Source organism: Daucus carota, chromosome 2, assembly GCF_001625215.2.
Source record: "Daucus carota subsp. sativus chromosome 2, DH1 v3.0, whole genome shotgun sequence".
Taxonomy (NCBI): Eukaryota; Viridiplantae; Streptophyta; class Magnoliopsida; order Apiales; family Apiaceae; genus Daucus; species Daucus carota.
In genome coordinates, this window is record NC_030382.2 from 33,139,106 (window position 1) to 33,160,956 (window position 21,851).

A 21,851-nucleotide genomic window follows, 5' to 3' on the forward strand; every position below is an offset into this window, starting at 1 on the left:
GTAAATAAGAAGGCTGAGTCCTGACTCTGGTAGATTGTCTAGCCTGAGTAGGAGGCACATCCTGAGTAGTAGAAGGACCATGATCTAAATGCTGGGAAGTGGTTATATCAGGGTGGTCTTCATGAAGAGATGTAGGTGGTATAGTAGGCAAAAAAATATTATCAAGAAACTGAGTCTGTGATTGGTTATTCTGAGAGAGAATTTTGAATGGGAACTGTGATTCATAAAAAGTAACATCTCTGGAAGTTATGACGGTGTTGGTTTTGAGGCTGTAAATTTTGTATCCTTTAGTTGTGTTTGAATAGCCTACAAACACATAGCAACAACGATCTAATTTAGACCTCAAAACTTTGTAGGTGGAAACAAAACACAGACAGCCATATGTTTTCAAGGAACTGATGTCGGCCTCATCATTATACAATTTGAAGTATGGAGTGAAATTGTCTATTGATTGTAAAGGCATCCTATTGATGAGGTATGTAGCAGAGAGGACTGATTCACCCCAAAACCTATCAGGCAGCTTAGCCTGTTGTTGTAATGCCCTTGCAGTTTCTAACAGGTGCCTGTGCTTCCTCTCCACAACTCCATTTTGTTGTGGAGTGTGAGCACAGGTGGTTTGATGAATAATTCCATGCTGGGTGTACAACAATTTAATAGGACCCTCAGAAAGTTCCAATGCATTATCAGACCTAATAAACTGGACCTTTTTACCAGGAAAATGATTATTTATATACAGTAAAAAGGAACTGATAATGGATGTAACTTCAGATTTGGATTTAAGCAAATGCACCCATGTGAACCTAGTGAAATCATCCATAATAGTAAGAAATTGAGTACAACCAGAAATGGACTTAGTTTTGTATGGACCCCATACATCAATGTGCAACAACTGAAAAGCAACAGTACTTTTAATAGAGCTAGAAGGAAAAGGTTTTCTGACTTGTTTTGCAGTATGACAGACTTGGCAAACAAAGTTGGTGGTGACTTGCTTTGAAACTGGTGCTACTAAATGAAGCTTTGAGAAAGGTACATGTCCAGATCTCACATGCCAAAGCTTTAAAACTTCATCAGTGTTGACAGAGACATTGCACTGGGAGGAAAGAGATTGGAAATCACTACAAGACTGCAAGTCCCTGTAGAGTCCATTAGCAATTTTACCAAGAAGGATGGAGGCCTGTTCTGAGAAAGGCCCTGTATGAAACACTTTGTATTAGTAAACATCATTTGACAGTTAAGATCTTCACAGATATTTGACACAGATATCAATCTGAAACAGAAACCAGGAACATGTAACATATTCTTGAGGATAATATCATCATTTAGTTTAACAGTTCCCTTATGTAAGACTTGGACCTTAGTACCATTTGGAATAGTGATATTATCACCCTGTGTCAATGGTTCAAAAGAGTCAAACATGTCCAGATCAGGACAAATGTGGTTTGTAGCACCATTGTCAATCAACCATTCAGGACTAGTACTGTGGGACAATAAGCATATAGTTGTACCTGCCAATAAAGCATGCTTGGATGAATCTGTAGTGGTGGCATCAGCATTGGTATTATTAGATCCAAGAAGGCTCATCAATTGCTTGTACTGATCTTGACTGATTGGAGGTGAAGTATCAGTTGTGGCATCACTATGATCAGATACAGCAGCAACCTTTCTTGACTGAAATCCAGGTGGATAACCATGGATCTTGAAACATCGTTCCATGCTGTGACCTGAAATTTTGCAGTGAGTACAAAAGTAAGAAGGTTTACCTCCCTTTTTTTTCATTCTAGACTTAGAAGAAGAAACAGAGTTGTTTGGAAATTGCTTAGGAGTGTTGTGGTTAGAGTAGAGTGACTTTTTGTCAGTAGCAAATGCCATGGATTTAGTCTGTGTAGTGAGATTAGCAATTTCCTTGTGACTCTCTTCTTGAGCAAATAGCCTGTAAGCTTGAGAAACAGTTGGTACAGTAGTCATCATCAGCACATTTCCTCTAACTATACCAAACTTCTCATGAAGTTTCATCATGAATTGGAGAAGTCTACGAGTTTGTTGCCTCTGTTTCAGTTTCGCATTGATATTACAAGTGCATCCATTGCAAGTACAGCGCGGAAGAGGATCGACATCATTCAAGCCATCCCACACCGTCTTCAACTTAGTGAAATACTCAGATACAGAATCATTGCCCTGTTGTATATTAAGTAACTCCTGTTCGAGAGAGTAAATTTTTGCCAAAGAGGCAGTACCAAACCTAGTCTCTAAATCATCCCAAATTTCTTTAGCATATTGAGAAAACAAGACACTGTTAGCCATTTGTTCATCAAGATTGAACAAGAGCCAAGAAATAACCAGATTATTGCAGCGCTCCCAATGACAATACTCAGGACTATTAGTATCAGGAACTGGAATTGTACCGTTCACGAAACCGAGCTTGTTTTTAGTTGAAAGAGTGATAATCATCGAACACTTCCAATTGTGGAAGCCAGTGCCATTGAATTTCACAGAAACAAGTTGAGTCGTGAATTGATCAGAAGGATGGATGTAGTATACGCTAGATGGATCTTGATTAGTGTTTTGGATATTCGTAGTGTGTGAAGTCATGATCTCAGAACGTAGAAATTACACAGAAATGCAGAAAACAAACACAAAAATCGCACACAGAGATCGTGCAGAGATCGCACAGAGATCGCACAGAGAGAGATCGTAAAGAAAGAGATTGCACAGAGAGATTACAGCGGAAGTAGAGTAGTGTGTACAAAGGAGAATAGAGAAGAACACCTGAGAAGAGATCGGAAAAGTAACAGAGCCGGCGAGAATCCGGCGACAGTTGAGATCCCGAGGAATCGTTATCGCTCTGATACCATATTACATTTATGCTATGGAGTAAACTCACAAATTGTATTGAGTAAAAGTGAAGTGTTGAATACGACAGACTGCTAATCTATGTATATATACACATTGTGCTAAACTAATTGACTAACTAAATAATAACAGCTTGCCTACACTAACTAACTAACTAACTAATTAACTGCATCTCCATCAATATATTCTATATTGTTGGTGTGACTATTTACACTAGAATCAATATATTCATTATCAACAATGTTACTCCGCTGCTGTTAATTTGAAGACCATATAACTGGTCACTCGCTGCTTAAAAGTTAAACACGTTTATCTTCTTATAATACAATCAAGCTCAGCCCAAACTGAATGCATTAAAATTAAGTTATTGTTCTTATCAAATACACGGATTTACGTAATGTAAACTGTAACTCACTTGATTGTTTTTAATATGTTAAGCTAGTGTGTTAAACTAGGAAGTTGCTTTCACATGTGAAATATACGAACGTACATATCTTGTTTTCAAAAGACGTTTAATTTCTGTTATTAAACGTGTTAAGACATTGTATTGTTGGTTAAATATATTCATCATGGGAACGTCGATGTTGGTTAAAACCGTTAAGTAAATTTAAAAATAACTTTTAACAGCAGTTTTTCCTTAAAAGTTTAGCTTAAAATTGATGCATTGAAATAATGAATGACAATGCTGAAATAATATACCATTACGCATTACCCCATTAAGTTTAAAATTTATTCTCGTAAATTATTTTGCTAACTTTGGAATAAAGCCACTACTCATCACTCATTAGTAATGCAGGCTAACAGCAGAATCCTCATCACTGATACACAACTCTTCCGGAAATGATTTTTCCTAAGTCTCAGATTTGATATAACTTTGTATACTTTTGGTAAACGCACCAAAACCTTTGGACCGAAGAACAAAATCTTTGTAAAGAGTTGGTTCATAAAGGCTGGGACTGAGATCATTAACCAGAACATCTGCGGGTTTCACAATGCAGTTAGGAGAAGGATTAATAAGCGTCGCAATTGATCTTCGCGTTTCATTTGGATTTGTCACCGCTCTGTGCTCAGTACTCTTCAACTTGCCATTGCTTATAATCTACATTCACAACCAACACACATATCATTTTTACAACCAATGTACTAATTAATACTCTTGGACAGAGATTTTAAAAACGCGCACCTCTAACTGGTTGCCTAAAATAACAACAAAAGCATTAGGCAGAGCTTCGACCCCAATCCATTGCCCGTCCTTAACAATCTGGAGACCGCGTATGTCTCCTTGATACAGAATTGTTATGAGGCTAGGGTCACAGTGTCTCAGTAGTCCCAAGGTTAAAGTTGGATCAGGGCATGCTGGATAGTTATTTGCTGTTAGTATTTGCACCTCACTCAATGCACCAAGATACCCTGCTTCCAGTCCCAAACCTTTTGATATTAACTCAAGAATCTTCAGACTCAGCTTCCTTATTTCTCCTACATATTTAGCCAAGGCATCCCTGTACATGCATCATATAATAAACTAATCAACTGATCTATCAAATATCTAATTCAAAATTTTAAAAATTGGGTAGTCCTTGGTATAGCAGTCCTGTGCTAACAACATGAGATTGCCCGAGTTGAGGATGTTAATGTTGAGAACCAGTCCATCTAAAACTTTAAGGTGTTAGAGAAAGGCCCCAAATGAATCTTATGTTATACGTATGTCAACACTCCCCTCACTTGACATCCCATAACCTGAGCTCTGATACAATGTTGAGAATCATTCCATCTAAATCCTTCAGTTGTTAAAAAAAGGCTCCAAATGGATCTTATGCTATATTTCAACAGTTAAGATAATATATGATTCAATTAAGCCTGGCGGAAACTTACTAGAGGAATGTTTGGACAACCTTTAGTTATAAAATGCAGAAGCTATTGTACCTGTATTCCGTAGGCCTTTGTGGCCAATAAGGAATGCATTGTTCCAGAGGATGACAAGGGTGTTTTAAGCAATCCCTCCACAAATGTGCCCCATCTTTGGCGAAGCAATTGCTGCTAGTGTACACACAGCCACCTTCACTAGAAATTTTAGCTATCTCATCCTCGGGCAGTTCGAAAAAATCCTTAACAACCCTCATTGTGTCACTTATTACAGCCTCTGGGACTCCATGTTCAGTTACCTGTTGCATAACATAAACAAGTTTTGTCTCAAGTTGACAACATAACATCTGAGAATTGCATCTAGGGATCTTAGAAACTTACATGAAAAAGTCGAAATTCGCGACAAGCTTTCATGATTTCCTCGGTTGGTGATTTTCCAAGATCAATTACTGGAATGGCATCACATACTGGAATAGGGAGGCTTCCGGGCCTGTCTTCCTCTGGAAATATGTAATTTTGAGGCACATTTTCAACATTAAACCAGCTTGAAGTTTGCTTATTCATCGTTTGCTTTCAACAATATGGCTTCTTGTGAAGATTTTGTGGCTACATTAATGAAATTAAAAGGTTAATAGAAAAATGATAGGCGAGGTCGAGTATAATGCTAACAACTAATCATCATTCAACCAGCTAATAAGTGCAATCTATACTAGCTATATGAAAATTAAACTATAGGAATAATTTGTAATTTTGATTACTTATTTATTCCCAGTAATAGCTTCACATCTTATACCAAAAAAAAAAAAATTCCATATGTTTAGAAATTTACAAGGGATTGGTGCTCACTACTCACCTAACTAACCTAACCAGATTCGGAAACATTTTTCCGTGATTAAAATACGATCAATAATTTAAACTTGAATTCTTTGAGCGAAAATTTAAAATCAAATTATATCATCATTTTGAACAATATAACAATTATATAAGTTTCAAATATCATCAGTCACATGTTATTCTTTTAAATTTAATCAAAAATTAAACATACTCATATTAAGATCATCTTTAACATTATATTATCTATTTTCCAAAAAAAAAACATTATATTATCTAGATCAGAATTCTGTTAATTTTAAAAAAATATTAATGGTGACGTGCATGCATTAAATTAGTATGATTAAAAGTGAAATATCAAAGACGGGATCGGTGTTAATCTATATTATATTACTATATTATTAAATTGAAATATTATACATTTGATTTGTCGTATTTTATATTTTTGTGTAAAATTATAATAATATTTTAATGTATAATTAAAATTATACTTTAATTTAGAATATCTTTATCAGGCTGTCTTCACTCTGTAAATGTTTATTTAATATTTTTTATGCATTTCAAAATGAAAAGAAAGAAGTGACCGAAAAGAAAGAATCTATCTGTTCTACCTTAAAAGAAATGATACAAAAAAGTGTCTATGCCCAGAGTAGAAAAATTCTTTTCAAGTATAATAATTGAGTTTATAATAACCTAACCCAGAAATGAAAATTTAACTAACGAGGGTTTATATAGAATTGAATTTGATACAAAACATTTTTCCTCCGGACACTCATTTCCGTAACCTATTCATCCAATTAATTTAATTCATAAATCAAACTATGTGGCAGTACATATCAATTAAAATTTTATTTAAATTTAATTACATACTTGATTCCTGATGTAAGGAGTAAATACACCCAATACCTAAAATCACGAGTACAATAGTGAAAATATCGAATAAAAATTCGAGTTACGTGAAAAATCACGCTCACCTTAAAATAGATAAACCCTTCGATTAGGTGCTTGATCTGTCCTGAGGATGCACTTGATTCCCACTCGCACGAACCGAACAAATAGTCTTCTATCTCACAAGAACTAAATTTAGAGTTCTATGATAAACGAGTATTAGTGTGTTTATGAGAATTTTTTTTTGTTTAAACAATGAAGTTAAAACCTCTTATTATAGCTGCATGCCACATGTAATAACTTTGTAACGTATGTAACGGAATGATAATGACAATTGGAGTTACAAACTCAATTGGTTGTTACAAAATTAAATGAGAGTTACAAAGTTAATGCACATACGTTACAAATCATATATAATATAATATTTTTATTGAAATGATGTGAGAATTTTTTTTGCTTAAACAACGAAGCTAAAGCCTCTTTTTACGGGGAGGATTTGTAACTCTCGCATGCAACAATTTTCTACCGTATGCAATGATAATGACATAGGAGTTACAAAATCAAATGGGAGTTACAAAGTTAATGCACATAAGTCACAAATCATATATAATATAATATTTTTATGGAAATAATATTCCAACAATCCCCTACAAATAAATATATATATATGACTCTTTGACAAGGAGATAGAAAGACGCAGTAAAAACCAACATATGATAGGTAGACGTTACCCCTTTAACCTTCCCTTATAAGAATATATTTATATTTTTAAGAATTTAAGTAGTTTTTTTTATCTTGAACTGTCCTGTATCGTGAAATTATGATATATCCCCCATTAAAATCTTTTCTTATATTTGTTCAGCTCTCACTGTTAAGCACATTTTGATCTTGAGCTATAGCCTGGTTCAGTGGTTTTTTTTTCAGAATTAGCCCTCATAATTCCTTACTGAAGCGACCTCACTTCACTCGAATAGGTGATCACTCGAACAATAAAAACTTAGGCTTTATCATAGGAATGAACCTATGTGTAAAATCCTCACAGTAATCTCACTAAGTCTTTACAGTTAGGTCTCCAGTCAAGTAGGCTGGATTTCTTTTGTATTGACTCTTATTAGTTATTATAGACTCTAGTCCAATTTCTTTCCATGATTTTTAACTAACTCTCTTGTTAACCTCTTGATCAGCGGATTTGCGGTGTTATCTTTTGATCTTATGAAATTAATCAAGATAACTCTAGTCGAGAGTAGTTGTGTAATGGCATTATATATTATATGCTTCGGGGTACCTTTTATTGCCGTAATATCAGAATGTATGCAAAGTGATGGTGCATCTCTCATCTTGGAAAATTTTCTAAAAAAATTGGCGTGGCCTTTGAGCTTGTTGAACAGATTTATCCAAAACTACAAACTCAGCTTTCATTGTTAAATTAGTCATTGTGCAGTCTATACTATATGCAAACAGAAAAACTAAACTATATAAATAATTTAAAATTTAAAATGTCTAGAAATTCAACAAAATTACATATAATTATGATATAAGTTAATTTCATAAAATATTAACGATGACTCGTGTGTATAGCTATTAAATTAGTATTTTTAGGAGGAAATATCCAAGATCCCTTCGGTGTTAATTGTTTCAATAATATTGTTTTTATTTCCATATTTTATCTTATAATAATAATTTATCTATCAAAATTTGTTTAATATCTAGCTAACTAATAATTATCTAAGATTTGAAATCTTGACAACAATATATTGAATATTTTTCATATTATAATAATTCTATACTAATATTTTATTATAATTTTTACACATATTTTATACAAGCATATCTCATACAAATATATATCAAATATAAAAATTAAAATCGATCACTTTTAAAATTGATAGGGACTTCAAAATATTATTATAGTTTGAATGAGAAATGTTCATATCCTAACAAATGCCTTGATATTTCTTATCTCATCGCATTTGTGGTGATTATTTGATGAGTCTCATTTGAGCCTACGCCCATATTTTCTGCTTCGAGTCCAATTAAACACCACTTGTAGTATATTCAGATTTTAAGAAAATCGTTAGTTTATATAATTATATTTCGTTAAAAAAATATTTTTTGTCAAAAATTAACGTATATGACAATCTAAGGTGATGCTTGACTGCAAACTATACGACGAGATTAGGAGTGTAATAATTAATGGTGCAACGTTCTATATTATAATATATGATTTTTGTTTGTGTTTGAAAATGGCTGTCGAGTCAAATTGAATACTACTGTAACATTTGCAACATTTCAAAATCGATTAGTATTTTAATTCATCTTCTAGCTTGTTTTCTTGTGAAGATAGCAACATGGGAAGAATAAGATAATACCCATCAACGCTGCTACTTTTTATATTGCGGATCCGAACAAGAATATTTGATACATAAATCGTTTTAAATTGTCAAGGGTTGGATTCTTACTCGTGGCCTACTGCAATTACTGGTTACGTGATAATTAATTTATTAATATATGGATCACCTATTGCCGAACTTTACTTAAAAAACAACTAAAACCGAACTTACAGAAAATAATAATACTTGTTCTTTTTGTTTTGGTTGGTTGCGGTCACTAAAGCACTCTGCGTCGATGTCCAAATTCGCAAACTCATCCCCTCCTCAAGTCTACACATAAACTTACAAATTTTAAACAGTGTCTCGTCGCTTCTGCCTGATCAGACGTGATAAATAATGAAAAATGGTCCAGATGTCACAAATGCTCAGACAAATTGGAAAAAATGGTTTCCAAGATCATTTGATAACGCCTGATAATATGAAGTGTTAAGTGTTCTGTTAGGGTAAGAGCAACTCCAAGAGTTGTTTGACACCCTCTCTATTAAAATGATTATTATATTAACTCTTAAGTTATTTGGAAGGTAAACATTTAGCCAATCTCCAACAACTCTCCTCAATGTCATCTCTATTACTTTTTAATTTACTTGATATTGTAATGAATGTAGCTGTCCTTCACAGCAACACTATATTTAATAATATAAAATTCGTTTAGGAGGCTACATATCCTCCTCACTACTGAGGAAACATTTAACACTCCTAAACTCGTGGGGAGGAGCAAGGAGCCTGTTGGAGTGTGATTATAGTACAACTTCCTTAATATTTGACTTAAGAGCACTAATAGAGTGCTTCTTGGACTTGCTCTTAACAGAATGCTACATAACTAGTGTTAGACCGATGTATTTTTATAAATATCCAAAATGTTACAAGATTTTGTTTTTTTTGACAAAATGCAAATTCATTCCATTAAATTAAACAAGTCTAGTCGGGACAAATTCCCAATTGACAATACAATCAGATTGATAAACAATAAAATGAGCTAAACAAATAGCCGCATTGTTTCCGGACTGCTTAACACACTGAATCCAAAGATTCTTGAAATTGAAAATGAATGCAAAGGCTTCTCGAGTAATCCAGCCTACATCAATCCCGAAAATGGTAGCTTCACAATTGACATTCACAATATATAGTTCCATGGCTGTTGCACTCAGTTGTAAAAACTAAGCAATGAGGAGCAAGAGTCCTCGAATAATGAACAACTATAATATGTGAAAGGTGAGCACATGCGATCGCCACCGTTCCAAGCATAACCCAGCTATCTACATGCCGGGAGGCAGCTATAGATACGCTGGAGCTGTGTTTTTCGTGTGTGTAAACCCTAATCTATAATGAATATATATAGGTAATGCAAAACTTTTGCGCTACACTTCGTAATTAATTAAAACGTGTTAATTAATTTACGTGGTTACAAATTAAATTCGTAATAAAAACACTTTTGTGATTCATGGACAGAGGCAGTGGAATACCTTCAAGCATAGCAAGAGTTTCAGCTTCGAAAACTGTGGTAACCATAGCTTTGCAGACCATTTTTCCAATCACAAAAGCACCCGCGTTGTCTCGAATTGTCAAATCCATCAAGAAAGAAGGTGCTCCCAGTCTCACTGCTGCATCTACATTTAGTTTGAGAACTCGAAAATCTGGTTTTTTTCCACTTAACTGGTACATGGGCAATAGTACTCGAGCTGTTGGTCATTTGTTTGGAACGCTTGTCTTTGGCTTCTCTCCAATAATATTATTAAATATATTATAATATTTTTTAAAGAACTAATGAATTTCCCGAATCCCCGCGGGTCCTCGTTTCCTGTTCGGGGCGTGGATCGGGAGCAAAAGAATCTCCGGTGCCATGCTATAAAACGTACTTGTATAATGCCAGCATGCCAATGCAAATGGACAAGCAAAAATGACATGGAGAAGGTCCTTAATACCCGAACATTGGACAGTTGAGAGAAATAAGTTACGAAACTACACTTAATCGGAATTTTAAGGTGTGTGTCAAGTAATGAAAAATACATGTAAAGAAATGAGCAGGATGAAGAGAGTTTCTAATTTCAAAAGTTTGCTCCACCCATTCGATTGAGTAACAGAATCCGTGCCAATATTCCGAGCATGCCACAATTGATATCACGCCTTATTGAATACTTGCCATTTGTTGTTTTTGACCATGTTAAATGATCCACAATTGGGAAAGTTAAAATACACAATTTTAGAAAATCATGCTCAGCACTATCATTAGACCACTTCCATTCAGTGATGTTTTACTTCAATCTTGTAGGCCTGCAATGCAGTTTCCTTTTTACCAGCCTTTGCTACATAAGATTTAAGGAACTCTTGGTATTCAAAAGCTCTATAGAGTGGAGGATTTGCTTCATTAACGAGTGCTTTAGCAGGCTCCACAATGCAGCTGTTACAGGGTGAGATGAATGAGGCAATGGTTGTCCGAGCCTCTCTCGAGTTTGTGATTGCTCGATGCTCAACGCTTCTGAACTTCTCATTACTAACAATCTACACAAGGGTGAATGTAACGGAAGTCAATTGTGAGCCAAAAAGTCAAACGACATGTAAATTGTAACAGACGTAGTATAGTTCATGAGTATGAGCATTCTACAAAATTAATGCTGCTATAAAGGTGATTAAATGTACCTGCAGTTGGTGGCCAATGTTGACAACAAATGCATTTGAAAGTGGTTCGACCCCGAGCCACTGACCATCTAAATATACTTGTAGGCCATAAATCTCCTCTTGCAGAAGCAAGGTAATGAGATTTGGATCACTGTGTTTTGGCAATCCCAGTGATAAACTTGGATCAGGGCAAGGAGGGTAGTAATTGGTTGACATCAGTAGGTCATTACTAAGTTCGCCTTGGAAAAAACCAGGCTCGAGTCCTAATCCTTCAGAAATCAGGTCCAGAATTCTCAGTGACAGGTTCCTCACTTCAACCGAATATCTCCCAACAATATCTCTTCATGAAAGATGAAGAAGAAGATTATAAGATTAATGATTCTTTGCACATACTAAACAATTGGTTCAGTTCATGTATATGGACTCATGACTAGAACTTACCGATATGTAGCTGGTTTTTCAGGCCACAAATGTATAAAATCTTCCACAGGATGACAAGGGTGTCTCAAGTAGTCTCTCCAAAAGTGAGATTTCTCGGTGTCATAGTTTGGGCTACTAGTATGGAGTCTGCAGCTCTTAGTATGATCATCCGAATAAACACTTGCTTTCTCTGCATCATCCATTGTGAAGAACTCCTTGACTACGCTCATAGTTTCATGGACTAATACACCAGAAACTCCATGGTTGATCACCTGAATCATACCATATACACGGTTTATCTTTTCATCATGTATAATGTAGCATTCTAAATATAATAAAAAATAAAAACAAATTACACAAAACCATATATTATAAGTAATTGAGCATTCTTGATCAAATGTAGCATAAATAAACCTGGAAAAATCCAAACTTTTGGCTGGCATCGATGATTTGTTGAATAATATCTTTTCGGCCATGGCTTGCCTTTTCAAGATCAATAATGGGGATTGCTTTGCATACAGGAATAGTGGTCTCCTCGCCAGGTCTTTGCTCCACTGGGAAGACATAATCTTCTGGTAAATGTTGGTTACTAGACCAGCTCGAAACAAGTTTCTCCATAAATATATAATGTAAGTACCTCAAAGTTATGAAGCTAGTACCAATCGAACAAATCTAAAATTTATATGACATTTAGATAAAGAACTTGACTTTTGCGTTGACAACATTGCACCAATTAAAAATAACAAAATGGGGATGACAGAAAGGTTGACAATGACATTCTAACAAGTTTCTACTTGGATGAAATCACACAAAGTACAAACAGATTATCCAAAGAATCAAATGAATTGAACAGCAGGAATCTTACTTGGTCAATGAATGTGATTAACCCCAGTACAAGTTTGTGTTCTGGAATTTATCCTGTGTTAACGGAGGAATTTGGTAGTTAACAAAATTGGAGGTTCGTGGCCGGAATCAAGATCTATGACGGTGGCTGAGCGGTGGCGATGAAATTTTATGGGTGGCTGAGATTAGGGTTTCGAGTTGCCTCCGGATGCTCCCAACTCGTGTCCCCCTAATTTGCCTACGTACCCCTATATTTATAGGGGATCAAGCCAGTACGTAGTTCTTTTCTCCTTAGGAAACCTAAACCTAATAGGATTAGGCTTCCCCTTCTGCTATCTTCCTCCTGAAAGGGGCCCAATACGATGAGGCCTAGTCTTGGGTCTTGTAGACTCTCGAGCACCCAAAACTTACCCCAAATGCAAGGGCACTTCTCTACTCCCCGACAGGGACAACCCGCCAGACTACAGAGATAGAGCCTTCCAGGGCGTATCTTCGAGAAAGTTCCACAAGCTCCCCGACAAGGACAACTCGCCAGACTACAGAGCAAGGCCTCCTCTAATCTTCATTCTCTATCTCCCAAGGAGGGCAACTCCTCAGACTGCAAGGTAGAGTCTTCGACAAATTAACAGTAGGATCTATACACACCCAAGGGCGTCCCCCTAGGTAAAATATGTCCCCTTCTGCCCTTCAAATGACGATCTTTCTCTGTAAGCTTCAACTTGGCGCGCCCTGAAAATAAGGCGCGCCCTATCTTCTTGAACTGGTCTCTTCTGACTGACATGGCTAGTTTGGGCTTGGTCCAATGTTGAGCCCATCATAGTCTTCTTTTATGGGCCAGGTCTTCATGGTGATTTTTGCGTATAACAACTACCCCCCAGATCTTGGTGGCATTGAAAATGTCGACGAGATCTTCATGTCCTTCAGCCCTTGAGATGTCCTATCTTGGTTGTTCTTCGTTGATGCAGAAGATGTTGACGGTATATAACTAGGCGCGCCATATGTTGAAGGAGATTCCTTTGAAGCCGATGTTGAAGAAGTTGTTTGAAGATGATGATAATTCTGCTTGACGGAGGTGAAGGCAGTACTTGCTTGATGGATATGAAAGTAGTGCTTGCCTGATGGAGACGATGATGAGGTTGTTGAGGATGAGGCCGTGGAAGCCGAGACTGAGTCGATGAAGATGAGGCTGCGGAAGCCGAGGCTGAAGGAGAGGCCGCGGAAGCCAAGACTGAGTTGATGAAGATGAGGCCGCGGAAGCCGAGGCTGAAGGAGAGATGAGGCCGCGGAAGCCGAGGCTGAAGGAGAGGCCGCGGAAGCCAAAGATGAAGGAGAGGCCGCGGAAGCCAAGAATGAAGGAGAGATGAGGCTGCGGAAGCCAAGGCTGGAGATGAGGCCGCGGAGGCCGATGCTGGAGATGAGGCCGCGGAAGCCGAGGATGAAGTAGAAGAACGTGCCTTCTACCACGTCTTAGATGAGGATGAGGCGCGCCCTTTTTATCCAAATCCTTCTTCTAATTTGTATGATCACCCCCCAGTTTCAGAGTATGAGCTTGACTTGAAGATGCAGGTTGGAGAAGACAGTGTTGCGAAGATGTGTTGTGATATATTTTTACTCTGAATCTTGAAGACTGAAGTGTTGGATGTGTCTCTGTATACAATTATATTTAGCAAAATAATAAGGTTAGTATTTACCTCATGACGCGCCCTGTTAGGGGAAGGCGCGCCCCATTTTCTCTCCTTCGCATTATCCCTAGCTCTTTCCTTTACTTTCGGCCAAAGATTTTGTCCCATCTCCTTATATGCTTCACCCTTGAGACCTTATGGTGTGCCTTGTTAGGCTAGACATTTTTTCCAGAAAAAGTTTCCAAGAGAGTACGTCCGGGACATGTCTCTTGAAAATATTGTCCCTGCAAAATACTTAATTGAAAACACTGATACCCTAAAAATTAGGTAGCACTTTGATAGTCATTCTTAGTTAAAAACAGCTTAATAAAACAAAAACATCAGGAGCTAAATAAGAAACGAACGATATATATTAATTATAACAACCATCTACATCAACAATATAATAAAAACATTTACAATATAATAATACATTTATATATTATAGAAAATAAGAAAAAACTTATCTCTGTTAGTGAGTGTCTCATCCAAAATTAAATATGGCAAAGACACAGTAGAATATAGCTCCCATGCACCCGCATTGGTTACCTGACTTGGTCACATGAGTTGAGTCCACCTATATAAATTTTTTGAACTACACAATAGTACTTAAAAACAAAACTTATTAGCGTGAACACATATAATATGCTCAAAAATGATATAAGATATTTTTACTTTTAAGAATAAAAGCAAATATGTAATATGAAGATTATCTGAAATAGATGCGGCAAATAATAGAAATTAGAAAACTTATCCTATTTTATTCGTGCCAAATTTGGAGACGGATACTCCGGAAGGATTTCGTGCTTTTCACCTGTGCTAACTGTATGTACCATAATTCACCAGTTCTCCACATCTGTCTCTTTAGTACAAAATCAATTTAATTACGCATGTCACAAAAGGGCCGAAATTATAAAATAAAATTTAATTTTGAGTTTACACAACAAATTTCAAATTAATGTAATAATATGTCAAGCAAAATCCACGCATGAACATTAGTTAGTATAATATGTACTGCATGACAAAATATTATTAATGCATGGCACGATTATTTATGCGATATGAAAATTAGTATAAGAAAACTTATCATTCGGCTGTTGGAAGTTGGAATCGCCACCGGCTGACTCCGAGCTCCTCTGTTTTATTAACTGGCTGGTTGATTCTAAACACTCTGCAGTAACTTTCCTTTTCACCGACGGTCCAGGACATCCACTTTGCTTTTTGTTTTCTTTTCTGCGAGGCACGCTACAAATCATATTAAAAACCGGTTAGGTAATAAACTCCTAAACAATCTCTAACTTCAATATTAAAAATTAGTTTATAAAGTAAATCATAATAATATTTAAGATATATTGATCAGTGAGTAGAAAATATAATATAACTAAAACAAGATTATATTAATTCAACATGCAAATTAAATTATGTTTATAAAATATATATAACTCGCAACTTATCATAAAAATATTTTTGGAACAGGACCTATGCAGTATGATAAACAAATAACTTAATAAGCATATGACTGAAAAGAAAAAACATATCTTTTTAGACGGCCAGTTCAGAAAATTCGCGAAGCCCCCGGTCGGATTGTTAAGAACTTTTGTCTCCGTAAACACACTTCCAGACTCCTTGCATCATCGTTCTCGAGCCTTTCTGGAATCCTGAATTACTTTCTCACATAAAAATTATTAACTTTTTTCATCCATAAATAATAAAATTCAACATATAAAATGAAATAAGAATGCTCATTATATTATCTATAAAACATGATCTATAAACATATAATATAATGATATATAAGACATGCTAATGATAATTCACATATAATTTGCATAATTTTCACAAAATATAATAAGTAAAAGGATGAGTGTGAGCATGAATTCTTTAATGATATAAATATATTTTTTAGTGAATAAAACAAATTAAATTAAAAATAAGCAAATAAAAACTTATCTCTCCGGTGGGCGAACTCTATATTTTCTGTTGAAAATTCAGGCCGAGCAAAAGCCTATGGTGGGTTTGTAGTTGCATGCCTCTTTTGTTACAAATATTCTTAACTGGGACTATGTCAGTATATAATCACAGATTATATGTGAAGGATAATGTGCTCCAGTAATATGCATGGCTAACTTTATCCCTTGTATAGAAGTTTTCTTGCAGCGGCGGCCCCGTTGTTTTGTTGTTTTCGTACAAGTAATTACCACCAGATTAAATAGAAAACAGTGTTGATCATTGGTTTTGGCTCAATTGCCGGATCAGCCATGCACACAAATATATTAATTTCAGGAACCTCTTTCTCATGCCTGTAGGAGAGATTGTCCTTAAAAGTGCGGCGATAGTTACATAAGATTCCAGATTCCAGCGTAAGGCCTGAGTTAGCAGCCAGTAGAGACCAAACCAAACCCCTGCGGTAGCCATGCCAATCCACACAAACTGTGTGTGCGTCGATCAAAAGATATCCACCAAAGGCGTAACCAATAAGAACACCTCTCACGAGGGAATCTTCTTTGTGATAATGGATCATAGTCTAGCAAGCTTTTTTGACGAGCCGATACGGAAGCGAGCGAAGCCGGTATACTTGCTGGTTCTTATTAACTTCGCTGCGCCTTTAGGTTCGGCGGACATCGTTATGTCATACGTAATCCAACACTAAGAATACGTGAGATTCTTGTGATCTTTAAGCGGTCATATGCGTCTGGATCCAAGTCTAGAAGAAGCATCGAACCGTAGCCGCCACTCACGCAAATATTTAAGTTTTATAAAAACAGCGCAACTGTTGTTTATGTCCTGGGATGATCGTTTGTCCTCCACAAACGAAAGATCTAAGGCCCCTCCTTCTAGCGCCAATTTGTTAACGGAGGAATTTGGTAGTTAACAAAATTGGAGGTTCGTGGCCGGAATCAAGATCTATGACGGTGGCTGAGCGGTGGCGATGAAATTTTATGGGTGGCTGAGATTAGGGTTTCGAGTTGCCTCCGGATGCTCCCAACTCGTGTCCCCCTAATTTGCCTACGTACCCCTATATTTATAGGGGATCAAGCCAGTACGTAGTTCTTTTCTCCTTAGGAAACCTAAACCTAATAGGATTAGGCTTCCCCTTCTGCTATCTTCCTCCTGAAAGGGGCCCAATACGATGAGGCCTAGTCTTGGGTCTTGTAGACTCTCGAGCACCCAAAACTTACCCCAAATGCAAGGGCACTTCTCTACTCCCCGACAGGGACAACCCGCCAGACTACAGAGATAGAGCCTTCCAGGGCGTATCTTCGAGAAAGTTCCACAAGCTCCCCGACAAGGACAACTCGCCAGACTACAGAGCAAGGCCTCCTCTAATCTTCATTCTCTATCTCCCAAGGAGGGCAACTCCTCAGACTGCAAGGTAGAGTCTTCGACAAATTAACAGTAGGATCTATACACACCCAAGGGCGTCCCCCTAGGTAAAATATGTCCCCTTCTGCCCTTCAAATGACGATCTTTCTCTGTAAGCTTCAACTTGGCGCGCCCTGAAAATAAGGCGCGCCCTATCTTCTTGAACTGGTCTCTTCTGACTGACATGGCTAGTTTGGGCTTGGTCCAATGTTGAGCCCATCATAGTCTTCTTTTATGGGCCAGGTCTTCATGGTGATTTTTGCGTATAACATCCTGCAAGTGAAAGGATTAACAACTTACTAAACGGGTTCATATAGAAGAATGAAATGAACTGGATTTTTGTAAAATATATTCGAAGTAAAATATAGGAGGAATCAGCATTGTCAGTAAACTATCAATGAATTCTTGAATTTTGTCTACTTTTTTGAATATATGTTCTTATTGTTCTGTTAGACTTCATGACAGAATCAGGGAAGTTCAGTTGAAGAACAAAACATGTTCCAATATTCGTATAAAAACACGAGGTCCGTCAGAATGATATGGATGATACTCATGAGTCATGACTAGTTATTGTACATCTTAAGTAGGGTTAGAGTGAGTATACAACTATGCTTAGTTTACTTGAATGAATGAAGTCAGAGGCCTGTCTAGCACCCGTCCTGTTCTTCTCTCAATGCGGATCTTCCAGTTCATTCCCTGGGTTGATTCCTCGATCAGAATGCTCTCCTTTTACTGCTATCATATCTTGAGCAAGGGAAGAAGATTTGATGTCCCACAGGCCACAGCTCAAACCTCTTTCCTACATGCACTTTTACTAGAAGTTGAGTACAGGAAAGTAAGTTGCCCTCTCACAGCTTGGCACTTCCTGCCAAGGGAAGCTTGACACAAAATCTTGCTCTGCCAAATGCTCTAGATGGGTCCACATGGTTCTGGAAATAGGAGTGATCCTCTTGATATTTTTCATCTTGAACAAGTTATGAGGTGGTATATTCAAGGCCTTGCTCGCGAGAGATCATACAAGACTTCAACCGGCCATTTGACATATATCAAAATGCAACACAATCACCCTGAACTCTCTAATTCCAATTGCAGTTCCCTTTTTAAGCCCGCCTCATGAGAAATTGAACTGAGCCGGGTGGAAATCCTTTCACCGTCAATAAAACTATGATGCTCCTTCCACCATGATTGTTGGACATCATTTGATGGCGGGCAACACGCCAACACCAGTCCTTGCACGTACCTGCCATTATGGTTGATGTGCTCCTTTGACTCCTATGACTCTGCTAGCTCGACCTTAATGCAGAAGGGCCTGCAACTCCCTATACTTCCGGTAGTACCCTCCGACATCAACTGACTTGGGGCAATTTCATACCAGCTAAGGAGATCTTGACACTAGCTGTCCTTGTGACTTTGATACTGAAATATGTTGCATGCATTCTTCAACTGTGACTTTTCCAGAACCGAATTAAAATTGATTAAGTATGATGAAACAAGGCTGGAAACATAAGTGTAGCTATTAATCAGAGTGTCAGCTTCTTACAAAATTAAAGATAGCAGATGATAGGCCAATAGAATGACTGAACATTAGCCATAGTAGTGGTAAGCCTGAGGTGATATTCTTAACCAGTTACCTCCTGTCTCATGGTACTTTCCAGTGCAATGTCAAATCATTTGTTTCCTAGACTATTGCATATCATGAATACTACGTTGTCAGGTGGAGCGATGGGAGTTGGAGAATCTCTCTGCTGGATTTGTTCTTCAACTTTGTATGAAGTAAGTTGGGGATTGGTAGCATGTGCTCTGAAGTCTGGACACAGAAATCTCGTGGATGTATACTTAATTTTAAATTCTTGTAGAAGAATAATGACAGATTTGATATCGTTGTTAAGTTGAGTGGTAGAACAGAAAATATGGCACCTCATGATCTGGCTAAAGAAGCCCTGAAAATCGCTCTACTGTTTATTAGTTGTTACCTCTAGTCTCTGTGTTGGGAACTATACATAGTGATGCATGTTTCGATTAGTAATGAAATCTTTATTTTCAGACAATAATAACATTGCAAAAAGGCTTAAAACCAATAATACCGGCAAACTGTCAGCTAGAATATTACCCTTGCTTAGATTAAACACAGGCACACAGCTAAGCGTGACAACTTCATTCAAGATGCTTTACTACTAAAACATTGAAAGCCAGCAATGCAGTTTCTGTGTGACCAGCAGCCGTTGCCACGTAATTTTTAAGAAACTCTTGGTATTGAAAGCTTTATAATGAGGAGGATTGTCTTCAGTGATGAGAGCTTTAGCCGGCTCTATGATGCAGTTGTTACATGGTCCCATAAATGCACCAATGCTTGTCCGAGCTTCTCTTGAGTTTGTGACTGCCTGATGTTCAGCGCCTTTAAACTTGTCATTACTAACAACCTACGCAAGGATGAAGCAAGATCGCGTTTTACTGAATGTAGTTTACAGTTAGAAGAGAAGATTGCTGCACATAATTAAGGTCATCATTAAGGCAAATATATTTACCTGTAGTTGGTAACCAATGTTGACCACAAATGCATTCGGGAGGGGCTCGACGCCAAGCCACTGACCATCTTTATACACTTGAAGGCCATAAACATGTTCCTGAAGAAGCAAGGTAATAAGATTTGGATCACTGTGTTTTGGTAGTCCCAGAGACAAACTTGGATCCGGGCATGGTGGGTAGTGATTGGTTAAAATCAATAGGTCATCACTAAGTTCGCCTTCAAAAAAACCAGGTTCAAGTCCTAATCCTTCAGACATCAACTCCATGATCCTCAGCAACAGGTTCCTCACTTCGACTGAGTACTTCCCGACAACATCTCTTCTTAAAACAATACAAAGAACACATCATAATATAACAGTGTTGTTTAGTAGTTTCATTTAAAACATAGGGAACATAAGTTACCGATATGTAGTTGGATGTTGAGGCCACAAATGAATAAAATCTTCCAAATGATGACAAGGGTGCCTTAAAAAGTCTCTCCAGTAGTGAGTTTCTTCTGTTGCATAGTTAGTACTGCTGGTACGGAATCTGCAGCTCTTCGTATGATCATCCGTAAAAACATCTGCTCTCCTTTCATCTGCCATGTTAAAGAACTCTTTCACCACACTCATAGTTTCATCCATTAAGACACCTGAAACTCCATGGTTGATCACCTAATTGACAATTTAAAGTTAGCATTCTAGCTAAACTATAAAGAACCATACAGTTATTTCTGCTAAAATTTTACACAAACCTGGAAAAAGTCCGAAATCTTGGCTTGCATTGATTATTTGTTGAATAATACCTGCTCGATCATGGCTTCCCTCCCCAAGATCGATAACTGGGATGGCTTAGCATACAGGAACTGAAAATTCCTCGCCAGGTCTCTGCTCCACCGGAAAGAATAATCTTCTGGCAAATTTTGGACACTAGACCAGCTTGAAACAAGTTTCCCCATGTATATATCCTTGTTTAAGTTTAAGCTACTGCTATAACAATTAACTTTGTACTAAAAACATTGCACTCAGTAAATCAAAACTTATGTACAACTTTCTACTTGAGTAGTTTCAAAAAACTTTCTACTTGATTAAATCACACAAAGGACCAAGTGATTATACCAGGTATATCAAACAAGTTGGACACCAAGAATCTAATTGGTCAACGATCATAAAAAAATGGCTTAATGACCTTTTAGCCCTCGAAGTATGGGTGGAAGTTCCGATGCGGACTCGAAGTTTAAAAACGTACCTTTCGACCCTCAAAGTATCTTTGTCGTACCTTTTAGCCCTTTTTAAAAATACCGGTATATATCGGGGGATAAACTCGACAATTCATATTCGGGGTAAAGTTTGGGCGTACCTTTTAACCCTTAGGCTTAAAGTATACATTTCGTTCATTTTAACCCCAAAAGAATACATTAAAATACATTAGATGTTCCTTTTAACCCTTAATGTTTAATGTCTCTTTTAACCCTCACGTGTGAAATGTCAATTTTGTCCAACTTGTTATATACCGGTATTTTTAAAAAGGGCTAAAAGGTACGAGAAAAATACTTTGAGGGTTGAAAGGTACGTTTTTAAACTTCGAGGCCGCATCAGAACTTCCACCCATACTTCGAGGG

At 37.0% G+C, this 21,851-nt stretch overlaps 3 protein-coding genes across 4 annotated transcripts; all 3 read right to left on the bottom strand.

The window, feature by feature from the left end:
- Positions 1-3,532: 3,532 nt before the first annotated feature.
- On the bottom strand, positions 3,533-5,501 carry LOC135146712 (hyoscyamine 6-dioxygenase-like). Its single transcript, XM_017378344.2, has 4 exons — positions 5,095-5,501; positions 4,774-5,012; positions 4,034-4,349; positions 3,533-3,949 (listed from the first exon to the last, which is right to left on the bottom strand). Exons 1-4 carry the CDS (start codon positions 5,275-5,277, stop codon positions 3,701-3,703), a joined length of 987 nt encoding a protein of 328 aa, XP_017233833.1. The 5' UTR covers positions 5,278-5,501; the 3' UTR covers positions 3,533-3,700.
- A 5,425-nt stretch (positions 5,502-10,926) lies between these two features.
- Positions 10,927-12,740, bottom strand: LOC108208566 (hyoscyamine 6-dioxygenase). Of its 2 annotated transcripts, XM_017379096.2 has the most exons (5): positions 12,724-12,740; positions 12,273-12,412; positions 11,880-12,130; positions 11,460-11,778; positions 10,927-11,321 (listed from the first exon to the last, which is right to left on the bottom strand). In XM_017379096.2, coding segments are annotated over exons 1-5 (969 nt in total). In that variant the 5' UTR covers positions 12,725-12,740; the 3' UTR covers positions 10,927-11,063. The 2 variants fall into 2 exon arrangements, with proteins under 2 accessions (XP_017234585.2, XP_063943251.1); XM_064087181.1 differs by lacking the exon at positions 12,724-12,740 and having other exon boundaries at positions 12,273-12,476.
- Positions 12,741-19,781: 7,041 nt separating this feature from the next.
- Positions 19,782-21,295, bottom strand: LOC108208546 (flavanone 3-dioxygenase 2). The gene is made up of 4 exons (XM_017379076.2): positions 20,985-21,295; positions 20,654-20,904; positions 20,251-20,569; positions 19,782-20,145 (listed from the first exon to the last, which is right to left on the bottom strand). Exons 1-4 carry the CDS (start codon positions 21,012-21,014, stop codon positions 19,900-19,902), a joined length of 846 nt encoding a protein of 281 aa, XP_017234565.1. The 5' UTR covers positions 21,015-21,295; the 3' UTR covers positions 19,782-19,899.
- Positions 21,296-21,851: the final 556 nt, after the last annotated feature.

Bases quoted from the DNA above. Each gene is read 5' to 3' on its own strand.
- LOC108208546 (XM_017379076.2), bottom strand. From the start codon at position 21,014: ATGCAAGCCAAGATTTCGGACTTTTTCCAG. The intron at 20,905-20,984 runs GTTTGTGTAAAA...ATTGTCAATTAG, and splicing joins AGATTTCGGACTTTTTCCAG to GTGATCAACCATGGAGTTTC. The intron at 20,570-20,653 runs GTAACTTATGTT...TGTTTTAAGAAG, and splicing joins CAACATCCAACTACATATCG to AGATGTTGTCGGGAAGTACT.
- LOC135146712 (XM_017378344.2), bottom strand. From the start codon at position 5,277: ATGAATAAGCAAACTTCAAGCTGGTTTAATGTTGAAAATGTGCCTCAA. The intron at 5,013-5,094 runs GTAAGTTTCTAA...GTTATGCAACAG, and splicing joins GCGAATTTCGACTTTTTCAT to GTAACTGAACATGGAGTCCC. The intron at 4,350-4,773 runs GTACAATAGCTT...ATGCATGTACAG, and splicing joins CAAAGGCCTACGGAATACAG to GGATGCCTTGGCTAAATATG.
- LOC108208566 (XM_064087181.1), bottom strand. From the start codon at position 12,476: ATGGAGAAACTTGTTTCGAGCTGGTCTAGTAACCAACATTTACCAGAA. The intron at 11,779-11,879 runs GTAAGTTCTAGT...TCTTTCATGAAG, and splicing joins GAAAAACCAGCTACATATCG to AGATATTGTTGGGAGATATT. The intron at 11,322-11,459 runs GTACATTTAATC...ACCCTTGTGTAG, and splicing joins ACATTGGCCACCAACTGCAG to ATTGTTAGTAATGAGAAGTT.